Raw genomic sequence first — 23,604 nt, forward strand, 5'->3', positions numbered from 1 at the left:
ATTTTACAGATAAGGAAACTGAGGCAAACAGGGTTAAGTGACTTGGCCAGGATCACACAACTGTTAAGTGTCGGAGGCCAGATCTGAACTCACAAAGATGAGTGTCTTCTCGACTCCAAGTTCAGCACTCCATCCATGGCATCACTTAGCTGCCAATTTGTAAACAAGCTGTTAAAAATTTCTTTTTAAAGTCAGCTGGAATTCATTTTTACATTAAGAATGTTTAATAATGGTTGTTAGGTTCTTATGCTAGCCACAAGTGAAATTAACTCCAATGTAGTTCAAATGCATATGCAGTGAGAAACTGTAAATAAAGCGTTATTAATAATGGAACAAAATATCAAGTTTAATTGAAACAAGTGGATGGAAATTTTGGTGGATTTTATGGATGCTGCTTGCTTCATTACAGAAACATTTCATTTAAAAAAAAAAAAACCCAGATATTTAAGTGTTTTACTTAATTCAATTTCCCCAATAAATGAAGTTTATTTCTATAGGCACAACTTACTCAGTTTTAGATTAATTTTTTTTTCTAAAATGTATTTTTCAGGGATTTGCAAATGAGAAAACATCCAAGTATACAGGGTGCCCCAAGTCTTTATGCAGTGTTAAGCTTACACTGCAATAAGACTTTTGGGGCACCCTGTATTAGATCTGTGATCTAACTGACATGGTTATTTCCTCCTTGATACATATCATTACACCCATCTACACTTATTCACGTCTTTACTCAAAAGTTTTCAAAAGGGATCTGAGTTTGTACAACTTGCTGAAAAGCCTTGAGTTCTTCTAAATTCCCAGGGATATCAATAGGGCACACAGGTTACCCACTGATTAACTCACTCTAGCTACATATGAGCCATTTTCTTTTTTATTTGTACATTTCCTTGATGATATCCTTTACCATGCTTCTTCATATGGAATATATTGTAGAATGCTGGTATCCACTATGCACTTCTCCACTGCCCTCCGGATAACTTTTATTCATTTATTTATTTATATATTTCTATGTGTATTGGTGTGCTCCAGCGATGAGGATTATTTATCAGTGACCTCTTTGTGTCCTGTGAAGTATTATTAGAAAATTTGCCATATTGCATGATTAATTTTTCGTGATTTTCTTCCTACAGGACAAACTGAACCTCAGTTGTATCCATAGGCAATTGGGGTTAAGTAACTTGCCCAGGGTCACACAGCTAGTCAGTGTCAAGTGTGTGGTCTGAGGCCAGAATTGAACGCAGGTCCTACTGACTTCAGGGCCGGTGCTCTATCCACTAAGCCACCTAGCTGCCCTATGGATAATCTTTAACATATTTTTTGTAGCCTAAAATATTCTATCATAACTCATGGCCACAGGACAACACCTACCACCCTCAAAATATGGGCCTCTGTTTTAGGTACAGTTGGGGAAGGCAAACTACAGTAAATGTGTTGGTCTCCAGCATTTTTTTCTTAAAGCCAGGAAGCTAAGAATTGTTTTTATATTTTAAAATAAAAAGTTCTGTTGTATTTAAAAATGTAAAAACCATTCTTAACACATAGGCCTGGCCTGCCTATTTGGTCCTTGGTGTCTGCACATCCTTGGGTCTGCGCAGAGGCTTAACGAACTCTGCATTTTCCTGCTGAATTCCAGAACCAAGGTCTTCCATTTGTAGCGTCTATGCAAGATACATAAGATACACACGCATGAACTTTATAGGTACTTCTATGGCTACTGTCTTGGAGCATACTGGACATAGTTTAACCTTTTCTTGACAAGCCAATAACATAATTATATTCATCAATTACTATACAGTGTCAGACTACAACAGTGTCCTTAGGGACTACCTTTAATATGTAGGACTGGTTGCCCCTGCAACTAAATCCACTCCTTCGTTTTTAGGTCTTGTGTATGCATTTTAGTTTTTCTGTCTCCTTCCTGTCAGCTGTCACTTCTTGTTGTTGTCTCTGTCTCTAGTAGCTCTTCTATTTCTAATCTGCTATGGGCCCAGAAAGCACCAAATTAAGCTTGTAGGACTAGTAGGCAAAGTAAGAATACACAGGCCATGTGTCATTTATAATCTGTACTCCAAGTACTTGAGGTCTCCGAATAAATGTTTCTACTATATGCTTAATTTCATTAGCAAATTGTTACTTTTCCTTTATATACGTACTACTAACTCTACCTATTTTTATCAGAAAACATAAAAAACTTCTGCATTCAGGAAGGCAGCTGGTAGGTGGAAGGCCAGGACTCAATCAGACGTGAGGTCAAATCAGGCTTCAGACACTGCTAGCTGTGTAACACTGGGCAAGTCACTTAACCCTATTGTGTTAGTTTTAGTTTAGTTAGTTTTAAGTTTCCCCAACTGTGAAATGAGGATAAGAGCATCTACCTTGCAAGGTTGCTGTGAAGATTAAACAAGGTGATAATCTGTAAAATTGCTTAGCAGTGCCTGGCACATAGTAGGCACTCTATAAATGCTTACTTCCTCCTTCCACCTTAATAGGTGTCTACCACCTATAGCATCCTTCACTATTAAGTCCTCTGAAGACTGGTTACTGCATTGATTGGAATTTTTGTTATCTTTCACCATTGTTTTCCTTTACATTATTGTGGCCACTGTCATAGGCTGCCCCTAGTTCTGCCCTCTAGGGCCAAGACCAATCTGTTGTACTGGAGTCCATTAAAACCCCCAGAATTTTTTTCATGTGAATCTCGTCTGGACAATTCAAAATGGTGTCAATAAGAGTCTCAAGGGGACAGCTAGGTGGCACAGTGGATAGAGCACCGGCCCTGGAGTCAGGAGGACCTGAGTTCAAATACGGCCTCAGACACACAATACATCACTAGCTGTGTGACTCTGGGCAAGTCACTTAACCCCAACTGCCTCATCAAAACAAACAAACAAACAAACAAAAGTCTCAGGATCAAAGAGGTATTTATGTTCTTACTTCATTTCGTGAGAGGTTAATACTTTCTTTGTGTAACACCTTTTTGTAAAAACACTAGTTATGGTTCTGAATTCTTTGATTCTATCATTTCTTATAGTGCAATTACATTATATTTCATTCATGTACCACAAGTAGTTTAACCACTCTACAATCAAAGGGCACCCACTCTCCATCCAATTCTTTCCTATTAAATAATGTCTATTTCTCATGATTAGTTCTATGAACCAACCACCAGGTGGCATAACTGCCTCAAGACAGCTTGTCTGTTGTATGACTATCAGGGGCAAGTATGCCACCTACAGTTCTTACCTTGGAAATTAAGCCTGTGGGTAAAGAAACACACACAAACACTGAATGCTTGAAAATGGGAAATAAAAACAGTATCTCAGACTGTATATAAAGATAATCCATGTACTCATTGGGAGAGAATATTATCTCTAAAGGGTGAACATGAATAAAAGTGGCTAATTCAGAAAGCAAAATTAGAGTTCTGTGTGTTCTCTAAATCTATCTTTAATTAATCCACATAAAAAATGGGTACTGGGGCAGCTAGGTGGCGCAGCGGATAGAGCACTGGCCCTGGAGTCAGGAGGACCTGAGTTCAAATCCAGCCTTAGTCACATAACACTTACTAGCTATGTGACCCTGGGCAAGTCACTTAACTCCATTGCCTAACCCCCCCCCAAATATAATGGGTACCAATAATATTCTTCAGACTATACTGAATAAAATTATTAACAAAGATGAGTGACAAATTTTTGAACCTAGCTATATGGATGTTTTACGTTGTCACTAAAATCAGTGGGGATTTTTAGATTGTTCAGAAAAGGTCAGAGTAAAAACATCCTTCATTTGGTTTAATCTTGTTAAAATGTATGGTATGCTAATGGGCCTAATAAAACCATTAATTTTGAGCTGGAAGGAATTTCAGACGTCATCTGGACTAAGCTTCTCATTTTCACAAAGCTTAAATAATCCAGCTACGGTTACAGTAGCAAAAACCAAGATTCCAACCCATGACTTCTGAGCCCAGGTGTGGTGCTTTCCCCACCATCACTAAGCTATTCCACATTACTTTATTCTTTGTCTTATTAAGTTGATACTCTAATATTTTAAGCCTACCACTAAAATCTAGGGAATGCTTGCCATTTTTGAGCTTCATTCCCTTCAGTGAGGGATTGAAGAACTGTCTAATGCCATTTAACAGACTAACAATGATTGGCTTTTATATGGTAAGCAAAGTGAAAAGGGTTTGATTTGCCATTTATTTTTTGGGGTGAGGGGGAATATATAAAACTCATTTATATTTAAGCTAAGTTTTTTACAGTGGGTTATGAAAGTATCTGTATTTTCTATAAGTAAAAAGTATATACAACTTTCCCCATTTTCACAATAATTTATAATTAAGAAAGAGGTAAAACTATATTTTACAATGAATGTGAAGGACAAGACAAATCAACACTTATAAACCTTGACTGTCAAAACAAAATCATATAAACAACTATTCTGAAACTCTAGAGCAGAGGTTCCCAAACTTATTTGGCCTACCATCCCTTTTCCAAAATAAATAAGTAAATAAATAAATAAATTTATTCAGTGCCTCCTGGAAATCTACTTTCTTTAACCCTTTAAAAGTTTTTTTTTTTAAAATCTGTCATTTAAAAAAAAATTGTAAATTAAAAAAAAAAACCAAACAACACAACCAATGCATCTTAAATTTAATAATTTATTGTAAATTTGTGGGGCTTTTTCCTGAATTGAAATTTTGATGATGCAATATTGTGAAATGTACCACATAGTATCATATTATAAAGAAGTCATTGCAAGCACATATTCCTGCTGATGCATGCTAGACTTCCTGACAACGCACAACATGCTCGCCTGCCAACACTTGCTTGTTAAGATCTGTCAGCAGACCTGACCACTGGATCAGTTATAACTTGCATTTTGTATGTTTATTTTGAAAATAATGTAACCACTATGACTTTAACTGTTACATAAGAGATGAAACATGTAAGAACGATTTTCCAAAATTTTCTTATCTTCTCTTTCCGTATGTTTTCACCACCCCTTATTTTTATTTGACATCCCCCAATTGCACCCGAGGCTACTACTGCCCCCTGGATTGTTCCAGTGCTCCCCAGGGAGTGGTATTGCTCACTTTGGGAACCTATGCTAGAGATATTATAAAAAGTACTCAGTGTAATAAGCTCTGTCAGGCGGCAGAGGATGAAACTAAAAACAGAAAACAAAACTGAGGAATAACTGAACAATATGAATATAAATTTAATTATTTTACCATAAGAAATTAAAAAAAAGAGATTCAGAGAGACTTGGGAAGACTTCTGTGAACTCAAGAAGAACCAGGAAAACAATGAATAAAACAGTGTACGGTATCATATGCTATACTACAGTAAAGTAGGAAACAACTCTGAAAGAATGAATAACTCGCATCAATGACTAATGACCAATCATGACTGCAGTGGACAAAAGGAGAATTGTGTTTCTCATCGTTTTGGAAGAGAGGAGAGAGCCAACAAGAGTAGAATGAGAAACATTTTCAGACACAGCCAATGTGCAGGGATTTGTTTGGTTTGACTATACTCACTTGCTATAGGGAAGGACTTTTAATTTTGGAGGGTGGGATGAGGTAAAGAAATCAAGTAGTGACAGTGATACTCTCCCCTCTTACCTTTATGACACCCCCCAGTTTGGCATCAGCTACAGCCAGTTGCTCATGTGCTTCTTTTGCAGCTATCTTCTTTAAGACTTTCTTTAAATTCTTACTCAGTTTACCTTCTACCAAAGCTGTGGAGGCTTTTCAGGAAGGGAAAAAAAAAAAAGGTAAAAAATCCAGAAGTTTAAAAAACCTAAAATCAAGCAAAATATTTACTTTAAACTACTAAAAGCAAAGCAATGTTCCTTATAGGAAGCTTCAATGTTATGAAAATCTATGTCCTTGGAAAACAGTGTCCAATTAAATGAAATAATAGTAAAGTAAACCCTTTCACTCAAAACCCTGTATTAGGCTCTCACAATTTTAGAATTAGGAAAATATTTAAAAAAAGCTTACAGCTTTTGTCTTTTGCCCTGATTTCTGGTTCTCAAAACATTCCAGCTTTCCTCATAATGGGATTGTAGACATCTTATAATAATTTAATTTTCTGAACTCCTATTAAGAGGAATTACTATTTCATGGATGTCTTTGTTGTTGTTCAGTCATTTCAGACACTTCATGACTTGGGTTTTCTTGGTAAAGATACTGGAGGCCTTCTCCAGTTCATTTTACATTTGAGGAAACTGAGGCAAACAGGGTTAAGTGATTTGCTCTGGGTCCCACAAGCAGAACCACTAGTGAAAGCTGGGGCTGATGGCAGTCACAAGGTGATGAGCAGAGACGGGTGATAAACCATGGCCCTTTTGATACTGGAGTCTAGTTAGCTTGTAACCATGCCGAAGGGCCACTGAAAGGGAGTCTGGGGTTGGGGTGGCTCTGTGCAGAGTGAGGGAGTGCTCAATTTACGTGAGGCCAGCTTAGTTATGGAGGAAAGGAGAGAATGTGACCCATCTTCTGGCCCCAAATGGTTGGTTGCACAGCCTCTAAGGTTAAGCCACGACACTCGCTGTTAAGGATGAAAGGGTGGACTAAAGGAAATAGGTGCAAGTCAAGCCTGAATGATGACAGTAACAGACATTGACATCACATCTTCAAGTTTGCAAAGCACTTATAAGACCTCTTATTTGAGCCTTGTAACAACTCTGACATCATTGTAACATCAAAGGTATTGAAAAAGGTATCAGTATCATCACTTCCATCTTAGACTTTACAAGCTAAGTGACTTACCCAAGGTCACTCATTGCCAGAGGCAGGATCCAAACCCAGCTCTTCATAACTGGAATTCTATTCACAACACATCTATTACTACTCAACTTGTCTGCCCCCAGCTTAGAATCTACCACTGTACCTTACACATTTCCTTTAATTTAAATAATATGTATTCATACATAGAATTTTAATCATGTATGTATGCATGTATATATGTATACATATGTTTGTGTATGGATTTCTCCTTTTCACAATAGACCAAAGAAACAACAATGTTGAATGAACTTAAAAGCTTCTTCAATAGCAAACAATTTTAGCTTTTTTGGTCTTACCTTTAACCTCTCGGCATTTTAAGCCTCTACTAATATTTTTAGCAAACTTCATTCATAATCACCATATTTAAATGAGTTATATAACTGATAGCTAATGATTTCTGTTCATTTAATCCATGTGACATCTTAACAGTTGTTTTTCTGAATTAGATTAACTGAAGGGAGTAGTTTCAATTCTGGAATTTTCCCTTCAAAAAAGGAAACCATTGCTTAACATCTTATCTCTAGATTGGATTTACAAAGTAAGAAGTCATTTAAGTGGTGATTCGTACCAGAAAAGGATTTATCATCAATGCAGCAGAGGTCCCATTTAAGAGTTTATTTAGAAAGTTATCAAGCCATTTGGCAAGAACTAGAAGGACTGAGGGAATTGATAAAAGTTTAAAGGTAAGTCATTCATGAAATTTCAGTGTCTCAACAGAAAAGCATGATACAATTTAGTTTAGAAAAATTTCTGCACAATCTTAATGTATCACATTGAACTATATATTTATATTACATAATTCTCACATTTAAATATGTATTACTCATTTTAGAATTCAGATAACTCTGTGAATTGTTTCTCACATCAATTAAACTTCAGTATTGTCTCAGTGGTAGTGACGAATTGGTGAATGAAATCACTTAAGATTCAGTTCCAACATTTGTACATCACTGACAACACAACTCTGGCTGACTCCTTCTAGCTGATGCAAATAAACTTTTGCTACAAAAACCAGATCACAAGAATAAAGCTGGATTAGGTTTTTTCTTTTTCCTTTTACCTGCTAATGCTTCAGTTGTGTCCTGGAACTTCTCAAAGTGTTTTAGTTTTACTCTGAAAGGAAAAAGATACTCACATTATCACAAGTATAATTTAGTTTTGAGTGGTTCCTGCCCCCCAGTAACTGTTATTTCTGTAGAGAACTTTGAAGTTGGCTAAATCCTTCACATACATTATCCTCCCACATTAAAGAGAACGAACAAGAAGACAGAAAGGTGCTAAGTGACTTGCTCGTGGTTAGTTAGCATATTTCAGGTTTATGTGAACCCTGACTCCGAAGTCTAACGCTTTAATATACTTATAATACGCTTTTTCTTTATGCAAAATAATAACTTCTTCCACTGTAGCAGACAGTCTCTGGCCCCAGTACCAAAACACTCTCCCTGGAGAACATCCACTGAACCAGCCCAGACTGGAAACCTTTCCATTTGTTAGCAGCTGCCATAATTTGTGCTCTGCTGACGCAGCACTTGAGAACCCAGAGTTAGTTACCTCCATACCAGGGATACTGAAGTAGAACTTTAGTAGCAAAAAAGGGCTTGTCCACATTAGTCCATTAGATCTCAAACACCCTGAGCAATAGTAAACACAAAGGAAAAAGAATTGTACAAAAGGGAATGTTTATGGTTCCAAATCAGAAGTCTTAAGAGAGACAATTCTGATAGACCTGCCTCTCTATTGTAATTATAAATACAAAATTATGTACTTCTCAGAGACTTGTGCTGGTGAATGGGAAGGTACCTGTTACAGATGTCAAAGGGCTTTTTTAAAAATCCACAACAATAACTTAATAGCATTTACATAACACTTGAAGGTCTGCAAAGCATTTTACAAGTATATTATTTTATTCTCAACAACTCTGGGAGATAGGTGCTATTATTATCTTTATTTTATAAATGATGAAACTTAGGTAATGGAGTCACATAGCTAGTACAGTGTCTGAAGTCAGATATGGTCTCAAGTCTTCTCGACTACAAGTCCAGGGCTCTAATCACTGTACCACCTGGATGCCTAATGGTGCCCTGTTGGTTCTTAAGTACCTCAAGCCTTTTTCCTTCCACACCACAGGCATTGTCCAGAAGAGATAAAATCCACTAGGGATTAAGTGATTTGCAACAATGATCATCTGGGGCCAAGATGATATGAAGCCAGAAATGGGTCTATTACCTGTTTCACAAGATTATGAGTATTCTAAGGGAATAAGAAAGGTGGCTTTAAAAAGTACTATACAAATAACAATGAGCTTTTCAAAAAGCACAATTCAACTCAGTTAGCATTTATTCAGCACCACCAACCAGAGTCAGATACTATGCTAAACCCTAGGGATACAAAAAAGAAACTGAGAGTTTAAAGCGTTGGATTTGGAGTCAGGAAAAATCTAGGCTCAAATACCACTCCACAGGTACTAAAGAAAGAACCTCAGTCAAGTCACTTCATCTCTGAATCTTAGTTTCTCCAACTATAAAATGGGGTAATACCTGCAGTGCCCAAAGCACAAGAGTTGTATTGAGGCTTAAACCCATGTAAAATGTTTCGCAAAACTTAAAATGCTATAAAAAGCACAAGCTATTATCATCATTACACTCCACAGCCTAAGCCAGAAGTGTGAACAAAAGCAGTTTAAAATGGAAGGGCTCAGATCATTTCTACCTGCCTTATAACATGCTTCAATCCTGATTCCATTTAGATTTAAATTCGTTGCGATACCTACTAAGTCTCTATGCTTCTAACTTAACTAGCCACGGGCAGGAATACGTATATCACGTATATTAAGTAGTTTTGTATTCCCCATTCATTTTAGTATTAGCTAAGTGAGTCATTCTACCATCCCTAAAAAGGGGTGGGGAGAAGATGAGGGAACTCAAAAAAAGATGTAAGTTTTCATATTTTTTCCCCCTATCTTTTATTTGAGGTTCCCCATCCTGACTTGGACTTTGAAAGAGGCTCTGACAAGACTTCAAAACAAAATTTGAATATACCAAAATCAACATGGAGATAGCAGAACAAGAGGGTTTATCACGGATAAGAGAATAACTTAAGTACTTTATAGATCAGACAGAAAACCTATTAAAACAGCTATTCCACTAGGTAGCGTAAGTCTGAAATAAAAATACATTGCTTTTAAAAAATAACTTAGATAAGAGTATGGCGGTTCTCATGACACACTTAAGCTTTAAACTTGTGTATAGCCTTGGAATATGATAAAAAATGTAATTATAAAGAACAAACTTGGACAGAAAGAAGGGTTCTAAAGACACCTCACTTCCTTCACTTCTCCTAGGGATGGTGGGTGAGCCTCCTCTATGGGTCTGAAACATTTCATATAATTATAATATATATATATATTATATTTTTCATTTACATGACCAGTTTTGTGTTTCCCTTAAAAAATTCTTTGGATGGCTCTCTGGAAGAAGGGATACTGGGGAAATCTAGGTAATGTCAACACAGGAAGTATCAATAAAATCTATATTTAAAATGTAATTACTTAGATCTGTGCTTTCTCAAGGAAACTTCCTACTGCTATTTTTTCTGTCTTGATATGTTATTTCAGATTCCATGGCTTTGAAACTTCCTCCAGTGATGCAGATCAGCAACTTATAGTTTTAGAGAATTGTCTGGGCCACTAAGACGCTAAGGGACCCACCCACGAACACTGCTTCTGATTCCCAAGGATAGACCTCTGTCTACCCACCAGGCCTTGTTCTTCAAAACTACTATACCCAGTCCTGACCATTAGTTACCAGCAAAAACAGAATTCAAATGAACTCTGTAATAAGCAAAGCAGTAATAACAATTAAGGAAAAGCAAATTATTGGTTAAGTTCCTTTTTTTTTTTGTAAACTACCATTAAAAATGCTTACATTTTATTTGCTTTCTCTGGAGTTTCAAATTCTTTCCACAAACTGTCCACCTCTTGTAGTTTCTTCTCATTTAGAACCTGGAATAAAGATAAATTACATTAATTTCTTTAAAATGCTATATCGAAGGTTTCTGTTACATGCTAGTGTTGTCCCCTTTACTAAGTATGCGAGGATAATAGAAACTATTTCCCTCTTCCATAAATGTATATGGGACTATTCACATTTTTTCCCTACATGGTCTTATTTTTCAAGTAAATTAACTAATATTTATTTTGTACCCACATTTCAAAGTCTTCGGTAATTTCCTACTCTGATGCTCAGATCATTTCTACCTGCCTTATAACATGCTTCAATCCTGATTCCATTTAGATTTAAATTCGTTGCGATACCTACTAAGTCTCTATGCTTCTAACTTAACTAGCCACGGGCAGGAATACGTATATCACGTATATTAAGTAGTTTTGTATTCCCCATTCATTTTAGTATTAGCTAAGTGAGTCATTCTACCATCCCTAAAAAGGGGTGGGGAGAAGATGAGGGAACTCAAAAAAAGATGTAAGGTGACACCAGGTCACTGAAGGCCCAAGTGGAAGCTCTAGCAGGTTCTTCCAAGTTGGAAAGGCTTCAAATATGAACTCAAAGATAGACTGTATCTGTGCTGTCCAATCAGACTAAATTCAGAGAGGCACACTGAGTTGGCCACAAGCCTTGACCATGTACTAAATTACAGAAGGGGAGGTACAGAAGAACTTACAGATCCTTGGGGGTGCTTAAGTACAACCCAAAAAACTCAAATCACTTTACAAATTTTCTCTTAATAAGACAAATATAATTACACACAGCTAGCACTTAAGGAAATATTTGTTGAATGAATGATTTAAGATGTTATTGAACCACTGCCAGTAAAATACATACTTTGAGATGTCTTACAGTAGTTGTGACACGAGTTTGTTCCTAGCAAACCATATCCTTTTATCCTATTTCCTTTTGTGGAGGGCAAATTTTCAGGCCTAACTATGGTCAAAGGTAGAATAGAGTGATCTAGAAGGCTAGAATAGAGTCCAACCCTCTCATTTTACAGATGAGGAAACTGAGACCCCCAAAGGCTAAATAATTTGTCCAAATTCACAAAGCAGTAAGCACCAGATGCAAGATCCGAACCCACGTACAGATCAATCATAACTGCTAACTAAAAAGGCAGATTACACCCAAACCGTCAGGTCAACAACAAGGACTGTTCATCAAGGAGAGAGATTCCCTTACTGTTACCTACTTTGCCCTTCTCCATCCCTTACTTCTATCCACTATAAACTTCCCCTCCCGCAATCACCTCTCAGAAAAGAATACCAATGACAATATATACTGTCCAAAAGTCTTAATATAAAAACTAAAGGCCACAACTAAATTTTCTTTCTACAGTTACTCAATAAATGACAACTCCATGACCTCCTGCCCGAAGTGCATTTTTTTTTTGGAGGTGGGGAAAGGAGGGTATTGGTTCAGTGTAGTTGATGGTAGGTACTAGTTAGGATTAGCTACTCTTTAAATGTACCAATGGTTCTTCCCCCTAACTCCAGGTAGTGCACTTGAATTTTAAAAATTATTCAGTAATTCAATTCCAACCTATTTTTTATGCAACCCGTGCTCAGCCTAATCTTAATAAATAAGTTAATGATTTGGCAATGTAAACGTTCATCTTGCTAGCTAGTTTATCCCTTCTACCCCATGTAGTCAATAGACACTAGGAGCTCCTACTAAGCGCCAGGCACTAAATGCTGTGCATACAAAGAAAGGCAAAATCCAGTCCCTGCCTCTCAGCTCACAATCTAATGGAATTAACCTCAGGGCTTAGTAAAGTTCCTGGCTCGTATAAAGTGCTTAAACAATGTGGCACAGTGGATACGGTGTTGAACCCGGAGTCAGGAAGATCAAATACAGCTTCATACACTTATTAACTGTGTGACCCGGAACAAGTCACTTAATTACTGTCATCAGTTTCCTCATCTGTAAAACAGGGATGATAATAATAACTACATCCCAGGGCTGTTGTCAGGCTCAAATGAGACAATAACTGTAAAGCGCTTGGCACATAGCGCTATATAAATTATGTATTACTAGTGGAAAACTCCCAATGTAGGTGCCACTCTTCCCTTCTCTTTCTAACTTCGGAACTCTCCACCCCGGGCCTCCCTCCGCTTTGCACCTATCCCTTCCTTGCTGAATCAGCCACTGATCACAGCAGCGGTCACGAGCTGGGCCGTGGGGCTACACACAGCAGGCGCCTAATCATTAAAGTCACGCTGTCGGGAAGTTCGGTTTCCCGCACGCGGTACAGATTACACGCTGGAGGCTGGGAAGGCCCTGCTGGGCCCCCCAAGGGCTCCAGGGCCGCCAGCCCTTCCGTCCCAGAGGCAGCCGCGCAGCCCCACGAGGGCGGCCGGTCCCTTCCCTTCGCCCGCTCCGCCCGCGCGCAGGCCCGGCCAGGGGCTCCACAGCCCCGGGGACCACGTGCTCGGGAAGCGGCTCCCCCGCGCCCCCAAGCTGCAGCTCGCTCCTCTCAGCGGCCTACCTTGAAAATGGCGTAGCCGGCCGCCGTCTCAAACAGCACCAACATGGCGAGGCTGGGGTGCGAGAGGCCGGGCGGCCCCCCGCGCGCGCCGATCCCACGGAGAGCCTGGGGGGCGGGGGTGCGGCGCGGCGGCCCTTACCGAGCCCCTTAAGTCAGTCACACGGCTCCGAGCCGGCGGGGGGCATCGGCAAACTCCCAGCAAGCGAAGCGCGCGCAAACTTCAGACCACCTCCGAACTCAGCACACGTGGGCTCATGGGAAGGTAAGGGAGGGGAAAGAGTAGAGACCGGATGAAGGTACAAGGACTTCTGGGATGCGGCCCGCCACTTCCGGGAGGGGAGGCGCATGCGCGAGCTGTTGCGCACGCGTGACCAACTGAGCCATTAAGTGCAATGGATAACGGGCGGCTTCTGGTTCGTCGTGCGGATCCGAGCTAACGTGCCTCCCCCCTCAAGCCCGGGTTTAGGAAATGACTGGTTAGAGTCTGGTGCCTAGATAGGCTATCTCAAAAAACTGAAGAATTAAAGTGGGGCGCGTGACACGAAGTGTGCCCTACTACTGGTAAAGTAAAAAAGTCTTTAAAATGTTGAAGCAGAGCGGAGATTTAGTCTCTAGCTTGTGCGGTCCAGCAGTTTCTGAGGACTTACTGATGACTTTGTAATTCATGACTCGTTACTTATATGTGACTTTGACAAATTGCCCGAGATCTCTATACGAAAACATGTTTATACTAAATATTGAATTACATGCACTATATTTGTATACTATTGTATAATTGTATAATAATTTGTATATAATATATAATGTTATATAAGATTATTACTTATATATTATACAACACAATTGTCTCTATATACTATTATACACTATATATAAGATATAGAGACAAATATGTCTATGTAGTATATAGACATTTGTATGCCATATCTAAAATATAGACATATACTATATGGTATACTAATAAATATTAAATATCTGTATACTTGACTGCAAGCACTTCATTTGCAGAGAGACAGTGTGGTATAATGGGAAAAGCTATATTTTTAAAGTCAGAGCTGAGGCTCTGTTTCTAGTTAGTAATGTGTGGTGCTGGGAAGGGTCACTCAGAGCCTTACTTTGCTCATCTATAAAATGAGGGAATTGGTCTCGGGGGTGGGGAATCTTCAGTCTCAAGGCAACTTGGGCTTTCTAAGCCCTTAGGTAAGGCCTTCTGACTGAGTCCAGGTTTTACAGAACAAATCCTTTTATTAAGGGGATTTGTTCTGTGAAGTTTGGATTCAGCCAGAGGGCTGCATTTGAGGACCTTTAGGGCCACATATGGCCTCAAGGATGCAGGTTCCCCACCCCTGGTCTAGCTGATTCCAAGGTTCCTGTTCTGCGTTTGATCGATGAACCTGCAGGGCTCCAGCCTCTTTGGAAGAAAGAACATACTCCAGTACATAAAAATTTCATTAAGTACTTACTGCTAGTCATATCTCTATTCTGACTTGTATTTTAATCAATTAAAGTATTTACTAAGTGCACGGTAGCATTACAAATGACAGCAGGTTTCTAGAACGTCTTCAAAAGCATTATTAAGTGCTTATATGCTGGGCATCCAACCTAGCTGGGGATATAAAGAAAGTTAAAAATAGACTATGCCCTCAAGGAACTCACTTTGTTATGGGGGACCCAAAGTCACCAAATTATGCATGCCTTTTGATCCCAATATACCACTGCTAGTAAGCTCCTTGAGGGCAGGGACAATCTTTTGCCTGTTTTTGTATCGCTGTGCTTAGCACTGTGCCTGGTGCAGTAGGTACTTAATAAATGTGTATTGATTGATTGATTGAATAGGGATGGGATAGACAAAAAAAAAGCCATTCTAATGGGGGAGGCATTTAAAGAGGTAGGTACATGGAAGTAATACATAGAGTATATGGGAGGTAATCTCAGAGGGAAAGGCACTAATGGCAGGGAGGGAAGGGTGGAAGGAAAAGTCTCTTGTGGAAGGTCAGATTTTAGCTGAAACTTGAAGGAATTCAGGAAAACTAAGTGGTGAAGCTGAGTTTAAAATGGAAGACATATAGTGTAAAAACACTAGAACAGGAGATTTGAGTGGTATATTGGAGGAGCAGCAAGCCTGTTCATGAAGGGGTGTAAAGGTAGGGAGGGAACAGGTTGTGTAGACCTTTAAATGCCGGAGGACTTTATATTTGACCCTAGAGGTAATAGGGAGCCACTAGAGTTTATTGAAGAGTGGGGTATATAAGTTAAGACCTACAGTTTAGGAAAATCACTTTGGCAGTTAAGTGGAGGATGGGTTGGAATGGGGAGAGAATTAAGGCAGGAAGACCAATTACAAGACTTAAGAACCTCTCCCTCCCAATAACTCACTACCTCCACTAGTCTCCCGGGAGAAGGGACAGCCCCAGCCCCAGCCTCAGCCCAGGTATTTCTACAGTACCCCTACAGTCAAAACTATAAACTTTTCTCCTAATCTTTCACCCGCTACTAATAATATGGCTTGTCCTATTTCTCTACTTATCCTTGTAATAATTAGTGGTCATTTCCAAGAAAACTGTCCCTTGCTCCTTCCTCATGTTCTTTCTTGCAACATGACCCTACTCATATCTTAATCCAACCCTTCCACTCCTTCCTCTGGAATTCCCATTTAATATTGAACAAATTCCCCTTCTTCCTGTACTTCTTTTCTTGTACTCTTTCCATCTTTTAAGCCCTTGTTAAGACCTGGCTCCTTACTGAGGCACTTCAGCTCAGATTATCGTCTCCAGCACTGGTTGTACTTCCTCTCTCTCTCTCTCTCTCTCTCTCTCTCTCTCTCTCTCTCTCTCTCTCTCTCTCTCACACACACACACACACACACACACACACTCTCAGTATTCTGGATGGAGGGTCAGAATATTCCTTGCTCTCCATTATCACTTCCATACTTTCCCTCTATCTCCTTCACTCAGTGACCTGCCCTCTTTGGAAGTCTGCACAATTACAATTTCTACCCCATCATAATTATGATAGCTGTAGTATACCACCATTCTGGTTATTCACTGTACTTTTTCAAGGAGATCAGTCCCAGGTTGACATCTTCCCTTCCTCCTCAACTCCTTTCCTTATACTAGAAAACTTGAATATTCAGATGCTCGTTTAAACTCCCTAACCTCCCATTTTCTCGAATTTTCTAAGTTCTGTGACCTATTCTTTCATACCAATTTAGCCACACATGACAGACACTAGATCTTGCCATTATGCACAAGGGTTCTACTTTCCTAACTAGAAACTCTCTGACTATAATTTTGTGTCATTCCATCTCTCCCTCTACTTTTTTCCTCTTACATCCATTCTGTGCTCTCATCGAGATTTCCATTCCCTCTACCCTTCAGTACTTTTTCAGGTCATGATCCTTGATTTGATTTCATTGTCTTCCCTCTCCATTCTCAACCCAGGAGTTAGCCATTTAAACTCTACAGTGTTCTTTGCTTTTGAAGCCCTTGTCCTGGTGTTCTATCATTACTCATTTCTAGTCAGATTTCAGCACTGGATTAGTCTAATCATCTGCTTCCTCCACTTCTACTCAAAAGCTTTCCTGCCTGGGTCAATTACAAATTCAAGTTATCCAATCTCAACTGGGCATTAAGGTAGTCCTTTTATCCCTCCCTAATTGATTCCTCATAAAAGCTATTGCAAACCTTTTCTTCCTTCCTAAAGCTCTTCACACCTCCTCTTCCCTCTTCTCTTAAAGCTGAAGACCTTGCCTCTGACATTGCTAAAAATACTGAGGCCATGCAGTATGAGCTCCTTTTTCTCCCATTTTCTTAATTTCAAAACCTTTGACATCATCTTCCACTACCTTCTCCTTTCCCCTTGACAAAGGCCAACCCCTCTACATGTGCACTTGATCCCCATTTTTCCCCTAACATTGCATTGTCAATCATTCTCCTTTCTATCAACTGGTTCCTTCCTTACTGCCTTTCAAACACACCCAACTCTGTCCTATGCTTAGAAAATCTTCATTAGACACTACCATCCCCTCAAGCTATTATACTATATCTCGCTTCCTTTTTTTTAGTCCAGTGGGTAAAGACAACACACAAAAGGAAGCTGAAAAAAGGAGTTGGGGATGGCCAGGAAGTACAAGGCACTGGGTCTATCTTAATGCAGCCCATGATCACATTAGTTTTTTGGCTGTCACATCATACTACTGCCTAATAAATAACCGTACAAAGTCCTCTGAAATGCTTACATTTAAGTAGAGCTTCAAAGTTTACAATGTGTTTTATATCTATTTTCTCATTTTGATACTCACTATGACTTTGTGGGAGACATAAAATCCTTACAGTATAGTTCTAGCATAGTGTCAAAGGGAATGAGCAGTTTTGAAACATTTATTGTATTTTTCAGATTCAGATTTCACAGTTCTAACAGTATAATTGTATGCCTGTGTAGGGAACCAGCAAGGTTTGTCAGTTGGCAAGAATGCAAAACAAAGAACAGTGCTTTTGTTACAGGAGGGCATGTATGATAAGGTTTAGGAATTTTGAACAAGGGACCTATCAGCTTTACCTGGCTCTTTTTTAACAGCTGTCAGCTTTACCTAGCTCTTTTGTTCCTGCTTTACCTTAATTTGATTGCCTTCCAGGGGCAAAGATGGGTGTGTGGGGGTACCCAAAACAGATTGAGAGAGATACAATCAGGGATTTTGCAGAAATTTAAAGGAGTTTTCTAACTCCAAGTCAAATTATTGTCCAGAACCAGGGACTTTGAATAAGAACACTGATTACCTGTGAAAAGAACGGACAATCTTAACCTCAGGGGTTCTTCTGATAGCTTGGCTTGGATATAGCTCTCTTTTTTTTTTAATGTTATTTAGATGATATCTCTCCCTTACCAAGGAAAAGCCTGCTAGCTGCTCTATTCCAACAGATGGCAGGGAACAACAGCCAGTTGTTTACAGACCAGTGAAGATGCCTGGCAGGGATTATGCTATTCCTAGAGAAGAGTAGAAATGGAACACTCAGAAGAGTAGCATGATTATATCACCTCATGATGTCAGTGGTTCTGTAGCATTGGAAGTATGAATCACCCCCATGAAATCTGTGCTGTTGAAAATATTTATCAATGATGTACATAGTAAAGACACAGATGGTATGTTCATCATCATGACAGCTGACACAAGCTGGGAGGGATAGCTAAGATACTAGATGAAAGAGTCAAGTTTCTAGAGAATCATGACAGGCTAGAGCATTGGATTGAATCTAAGAAGATGAAATACAATAAGGATAAATGTGAAATTTTGCACTTGGGTACAAAAAGAATCAACTTCACAAGGATAAGGTGGAGGAGGCATCATTAACAAAAGTTGCTGTCTGAAAAAGATGGGAGGATTTTATTGGACTTCAAGCTAAATATGAAATCCCATAGGTATCAAATAAAAGAGAGAATGTGATCTTAAGCAACATTTCATAGCTTTTCAGAATAGGGAAATGATAGTTCCATTGCACTCTGCCCTCATCTGGAATCCTGTGTACGTTAAGAATGACATTGCTAAACTGGAACATGTCCAGAGAAAGGCAACTAAGATGGTGAAGGGCCTTGAGTTCGTGTCATGTGAGGATTGTTGGAAGGAACTGAACATGTTTAGGCTGGAAAAGAGAAATGACAACATGATAGCTGTCTTCAAGTATTGCAAGAGATGTCATAGATGTCCCCTTGCCTTCCAGAATATAATATTCTAAGCACTCTGATCCTTTAAGGTGGAAGTTACTAAATCTTGTGTGATCCTGATTGTGGCTCCATGATAATTGAATTGTTTCTTTCTGGTTGCTTGCAATATTCTCTCCTTGACCTGGGAACTGCGGAATTTAGCTATAATATTCCTGGGAATTTTCATTTTCAGATCTCTTACAGGAGGTGATTGGTGGATTCTTTTTGTTTGTTTGTTTGTTTCTCCAATTTATTTATTTTTAGCTTTCAACATTAACTTCCACAAGATTTTGAGTACCAAATTTTCTCCCCATCCCTCCCATCCATCCACCCCATGACAGCCTGCATTTTGATTCCCCCTCACCCAATCTATTCTCCCTTCTATTACTCCCCCCTCTTCTCTTATCCCCTACCCCTTCTATTTTCCTGTAGGGTAAGACAGATTTCTATACCCCTTTGCCTGTGTATCTTATTTACCAATTGCAGGCAGAAACAATTTCTAACATTCGTTTCTAAAATTTTGAGTTCCAAATTCTCTGCCCTCCTCCCTCTCCACCCACCTTCATTGAGAAGGCAAGTAATTCAACCATAGGCTACACATGGGCAGTCATGCAAAACACTTCTATAATAGTCATATTGTGAAAGACTAATTACATTTCCCTCCATCCTATCAAGGCCCCCATTTATTCTGTTCTCTCCTTTGCACTTGTCCCTCCTCAAAAGTGTTTGCTTCTGATTACCCCCTCGCCCAATCTGCCCTTCCTTCTGTCACCCCTCCCTCTCTTATACCCTTCTCCCCTACTTTTTGATAGGGTAAGATAGATTTCCATATCCAATTGGGTGTGTATGTTATTCCCTCCTTAAGCCAAATGGGAGTAAGCTTCACTCATTCCTTCTCACCTCCCCCCCCTTCCCCTCCACTGTAAATACTTTTTCTTGCCTCTTTAATGTGAGATAGTTTACCCCATTCTACCTCTCCCTTTCTCCTTCTCTCAGTGCATTCCTCTCTCATCCCTTAATTTTCTTTTTTAGATATCATCCCTTCATATTCAACTCACCCTGTGCCCTCTGTCTATATATATTCCCTCCAATTACCCTAATACTGAGAAAAGTCTCAAGCTACAAATATCATCTTTTCATGCAGGAATGTAAACAGTTCAACTTTAATGAATCCCTTATGATTTCTCTTTCCTGTTTGCCTTTTCATGCTTCTCTTAAGTCTTGTATTTGAAAGTCAGTTTTTCTATTTAGCTCTGGCTTCTCAAGAATGCATTAAATTCCTCTATGTCATTAAATGTAAATTTTCTTCCCCTCATTGATTACACTCAGTTTTGCTGGATTTTAATTCTTGGTTTTAATCTTAGCTCCTTTGCACTCCAGAATATCATATTCTAAGCCCTCCAGTCTCTTAATGTAGACACAGCTAAATCTTGTGTTGTCCTGATTGTGTTTCCACAATACTTGAATTGTTTCTTTCTGGCTGCTTGCAATATTTTCTCCTTGACCTGGGAACTCTGAATTTGGCTATGATATTTCTGGGAGTTTTCATTTTGGGATCTTTTTCAGGAGGTGATTGATGGATTCTTTCAATTTCTATTTTACCTTTTGGTTTTAAGATATCAGGGCAGTTTTCCTTGATAATTTCTTAAAATATGATGTCTCTAGGCCTTTTTTTTTTATCATGGTTTTCATGTAGTTTAATAATTCTTAAATTATCTCCCCTTAATCTATTTTCCAGGTTGTTTTTTCAATGAATTATTTCACGTTTTCTTCTATTTTTCATTTTTTAAACTTTGTTTTATTTTTTCTTGAAGGCTCATGGAGTCATTAGCTTTTACTTGCCCAATTTAAATTTTTTTTAATTAATTAATTTATTTTTAGTTTTGAACATTGACTTTTATAAGATTTTGAGTTCCAAATTTTTCTCCCCTCCCTCTTCCCCAAGATGGCATACAATCTGATATAGGCTATAGATGTACAGTCATATTAAATATATTTTCACATTAATCATGTTGTGAAAGAAGAATCAGAGCAAAATGGAAAAATCAAGAGAAAGAAAAAACAAAAACAAAAAAGACAGAAAATAGTTTGCTTCAGTCTGCATTCAGACTTCATAGTTCTTTGGATGTGGATAGCATTTTCCATCATGAGTCTTTTGGAATTGTCTTAGATCATTGCATTGCTCAGAAGAACTAAGTTTAACAAAGTTGATTATCACACAATGTTACTGTTACAGTGTACAATGTTCTCCTGGTTCTGCTGGTTTCACTCAGCATCAGTTCATGCAAATCTTTCCAGGTTTTTCTGAAATCCACCTGCTCACCATTTCTTATGGAATCTCACCATTTCTTAATGGAATGTATTCCATTACATTCACATACCACAATTTGTTCAGCCATTCCCCAGTTGATGGGCATCCCTTTAATGTGCTAATTCTTGGCTGCCATGAAAAGAGCTGCTATAAATATTTTTGTACATATGGGTCCTTTTCCCTTTTTTATGATCCCTTTAGGATACAGACCTAGTAGTGGTATTACTGGATCAAAGGGTATGTACAGTTTGATTGCCCTTTTGGCATAGTTCCAAATTGTTCTCCAGAATAGTTGGATCAGTTCACACCTCCACCACCAATGCATTAGTGTTCTAATTTCCCACATCTTTTCCAACTTTTGTCATTTTCCTGTTTTGTCATGTTAGCCAGTCTGATAGGTGTGAAATGGTACCTCAGAGTTGTTTTAATTTGTATTTCTCTCATCAATAGTGATTTAGAACATTTTTCATGTGACTAAAGATAGCTTTGATTAGTTTGTCTGAAAACTGAAAACCTTTGACCATTTATCGCTTAGGGAATGACTTGTTTTCTTATAATTTGACTTAGTTCTCTATATCCAATTTTAATTTTTCAGGAATTATTTTCTTCAGTGAGTTTTGGTGCCTCTTTTTCCTTTTGGCCTATTCAGTTTTTTTTAAGGAGTCCTTGTGTTCAGTGAATTTTTGTTCCTCTTTTACCATTAGGCCAATTTTTTTTAAGGTGTTATTTTCTTTAATATTTTTTGTTCCTCTTTTGCCAAGCTGTTAAGTCTCTTTTCATAATTTTCTTGCATCACTCTCATGTCTTTTCCCATCTTTTTCCCTCTACCACTCTTATCGCTTTCTTTAACTCTTCCAGGAATTCTTGTTGGGCTTGGGTCCAATTAGCATTTTTCTTTGAGGATTTCCTTGTAACTGTTTTCATGTTGTTGTCTTCTTCTGAGTATGTGTCTTGGTCTTCCCTGACACCATAGTAGCTTTTCATGGTCAAGTTCTTATTTTGCTGTTTGCTGATTTTTCAGCCTATTTCTTTCTTTCTCTCTTTTTTTTTTTTTTGCTTTTTTTTTTTTGGCAAGGCAGTTGGGGTTAAGTGACTGGCCCAGGGTCACACAACTAATAAGTATCAAGTATCTGAGTCCGAATTTGAACTCTGGTCCTTCTGACTCCAAGGCTGGAGCTGTATCTGCTGTGCCACTTAGCTGCCCCTCAGCCTATTTCTTAACTTTGAACTTTATGTTAAAGTTGGGTTCTGCTCACCTTAGGGCAGGGAGGTGCACTGTCCCAAGGTTCAGGCTTTTTTTGTGCTGCTGTTTTCTAAGTAGCTATGGGGTTCTGTAAGTTTTCAGTGTTTCTAAGGTGGTGTTATCCTGGAAGAAGTGTGGTCACTGCTCTCCTGGTCTGTGCTCTGGTCTTTTCCCAGTAAAGTTGCCTGCTCCTCAGGACCCACAAGCACTACCACTCTTTTTTGGCCCAGGTCCCATAATCTCTTGTAGACACAGGTTCTGTTGTTTTTCTTGGCCCTGGGATTGTGACCAGCTTCACTGCTCTCCTACAGACACAGGCATTAGTGTGCCTGTCTGCCTTGGTACTGAGACCAGGACCCTTGCTCTCTTGTGACCAACCGCAAGTGCTCCTCTTCATCCTTGCACACTGTGACCCAGAACTGCTGTGGGCAATAGGGGTGCCAGTCAGCACCAGCCACATCCTGTGCCAGCAAAGGGTCCCCTGTAATCTTTTTCTGACTAGTTGTCTGACCCCCTTGCTGACTCTGGGCCAAGAGCTCCAGAACTGCTGCTGCTGCTGCTGTGGTTGCCACCACTTCCAAGGTCTGCCACTGGTGCTGGCACCATGTAGTGCCCTGCACTCTAGATAGGCTTCCACACCAGTGTCAAAGACCTCTCCTGCTGAATTCACAAGTGGCCTTAGGCTGGATATCTAACTCCAACCTTTTGTTGCTTCTACCATTCCAAAATTTGATTTGAGGCCTTGTGTTAAAGTTGTTGGAAGGGAATAGAATTCGACTGGGTTACTCCCTGTGCTTTCCCATCTTGGCTCTGCCTTTATAAATTCAATATTGATATTGCTTTTTTGTCTATGGTTCCTTTCAGCTTAATGTAGTTTCCCTTCTTATTCCTTTTTATGTTTTGAATGATTGTTTTTGTTTGTCTGATTGTTTTGTTTGTCAGTTCCTTCAGTGATACAGAGGATATTTTCCTAGAGTAAGAATTTCTCGGTGTCACTGATTATGCAGTTCATTATTGACTTTTGCCCTCCCTTTCATCATTTTTCCCCATTTGCATCAAAAT

At 39.0% G+C, this 23,604-nt stretch overlaps 2 protein-coding genes and 1 non-coding gene across 3 annotated transcripts in view; 1 reads left to right on the forward strand and 2 right to left on the reverse strand.

The window, feature by feature from the left end:
- Positions 1-13,549, reverse strand: part of NOP58 (NOP58 ribonucleoprotein) — a 28,438-nt gene extending 14,889 nt beyond the window's left edge. The window contains exons 1-4 of the mRNA XM_027873741.1: positions 13,289-13,549; positions 10,720-10,796; positions 7,857-7,909; positions 5,627-5,751 (exon numbers count right to left, since the gene is read on the reverse strand). Coding sequence (XP_027729542.1) covers positions 5,627-5,751; positions 7,857-7,909; positions 10,720-10,796; positions 13,289-13,333 — 300 coding nt within the window. The 5' untranslated portion in view covers positions 13,334-13,549. The remainder of the gene's footprint in view (positions 1-5,626; positions 5,752-7,856; positions 7,910-10,719; positions 10,797-13,288) is intronic.
- LOC114051509 lies at positions 7,671-7,760 on the reverse strand. The gene has a single exon (XR_003570154.1). It is a non-coding gene; the product is annotated as a small nucleolar RNA SNORD70 (small nucleolar RNA).
- A 152-nt stretch (positions 13,550-13,701) lies between the features above and the next one.
- SUMO1 (small ubiquitin-like modifier 1) overlaps positions 13,702-23,604 on the forward strand; it is a 75,123-nt gene continuing 65,220 nt past the window's right edge. The window contains exon 1 of the mRNA XM_027873449.1: positions 13,702-13,849. The gene's annotated coding sequence lies outside the window, so the exon portion shown is untranslated. The remainder of the gene's footprint in view (positions 13,850-23,604) is intronic.

The sequence above is a fragment of the Vombatus ursinus genome, unplaced genomic scaffold, assembly GCF_900497805.2.
Source record: "Vombatus ursinus unplaced genomic scaffold, bare-nosed wombat genome assembly UNPS02014802.1, whole genome shotgun sequence".
Lineage (NCBI taxonomy): Eukaryota > Metazoa > Chordata > Mammalia > Diprotodontia > Vombatidae > Vombatus > Vombatus ursinus.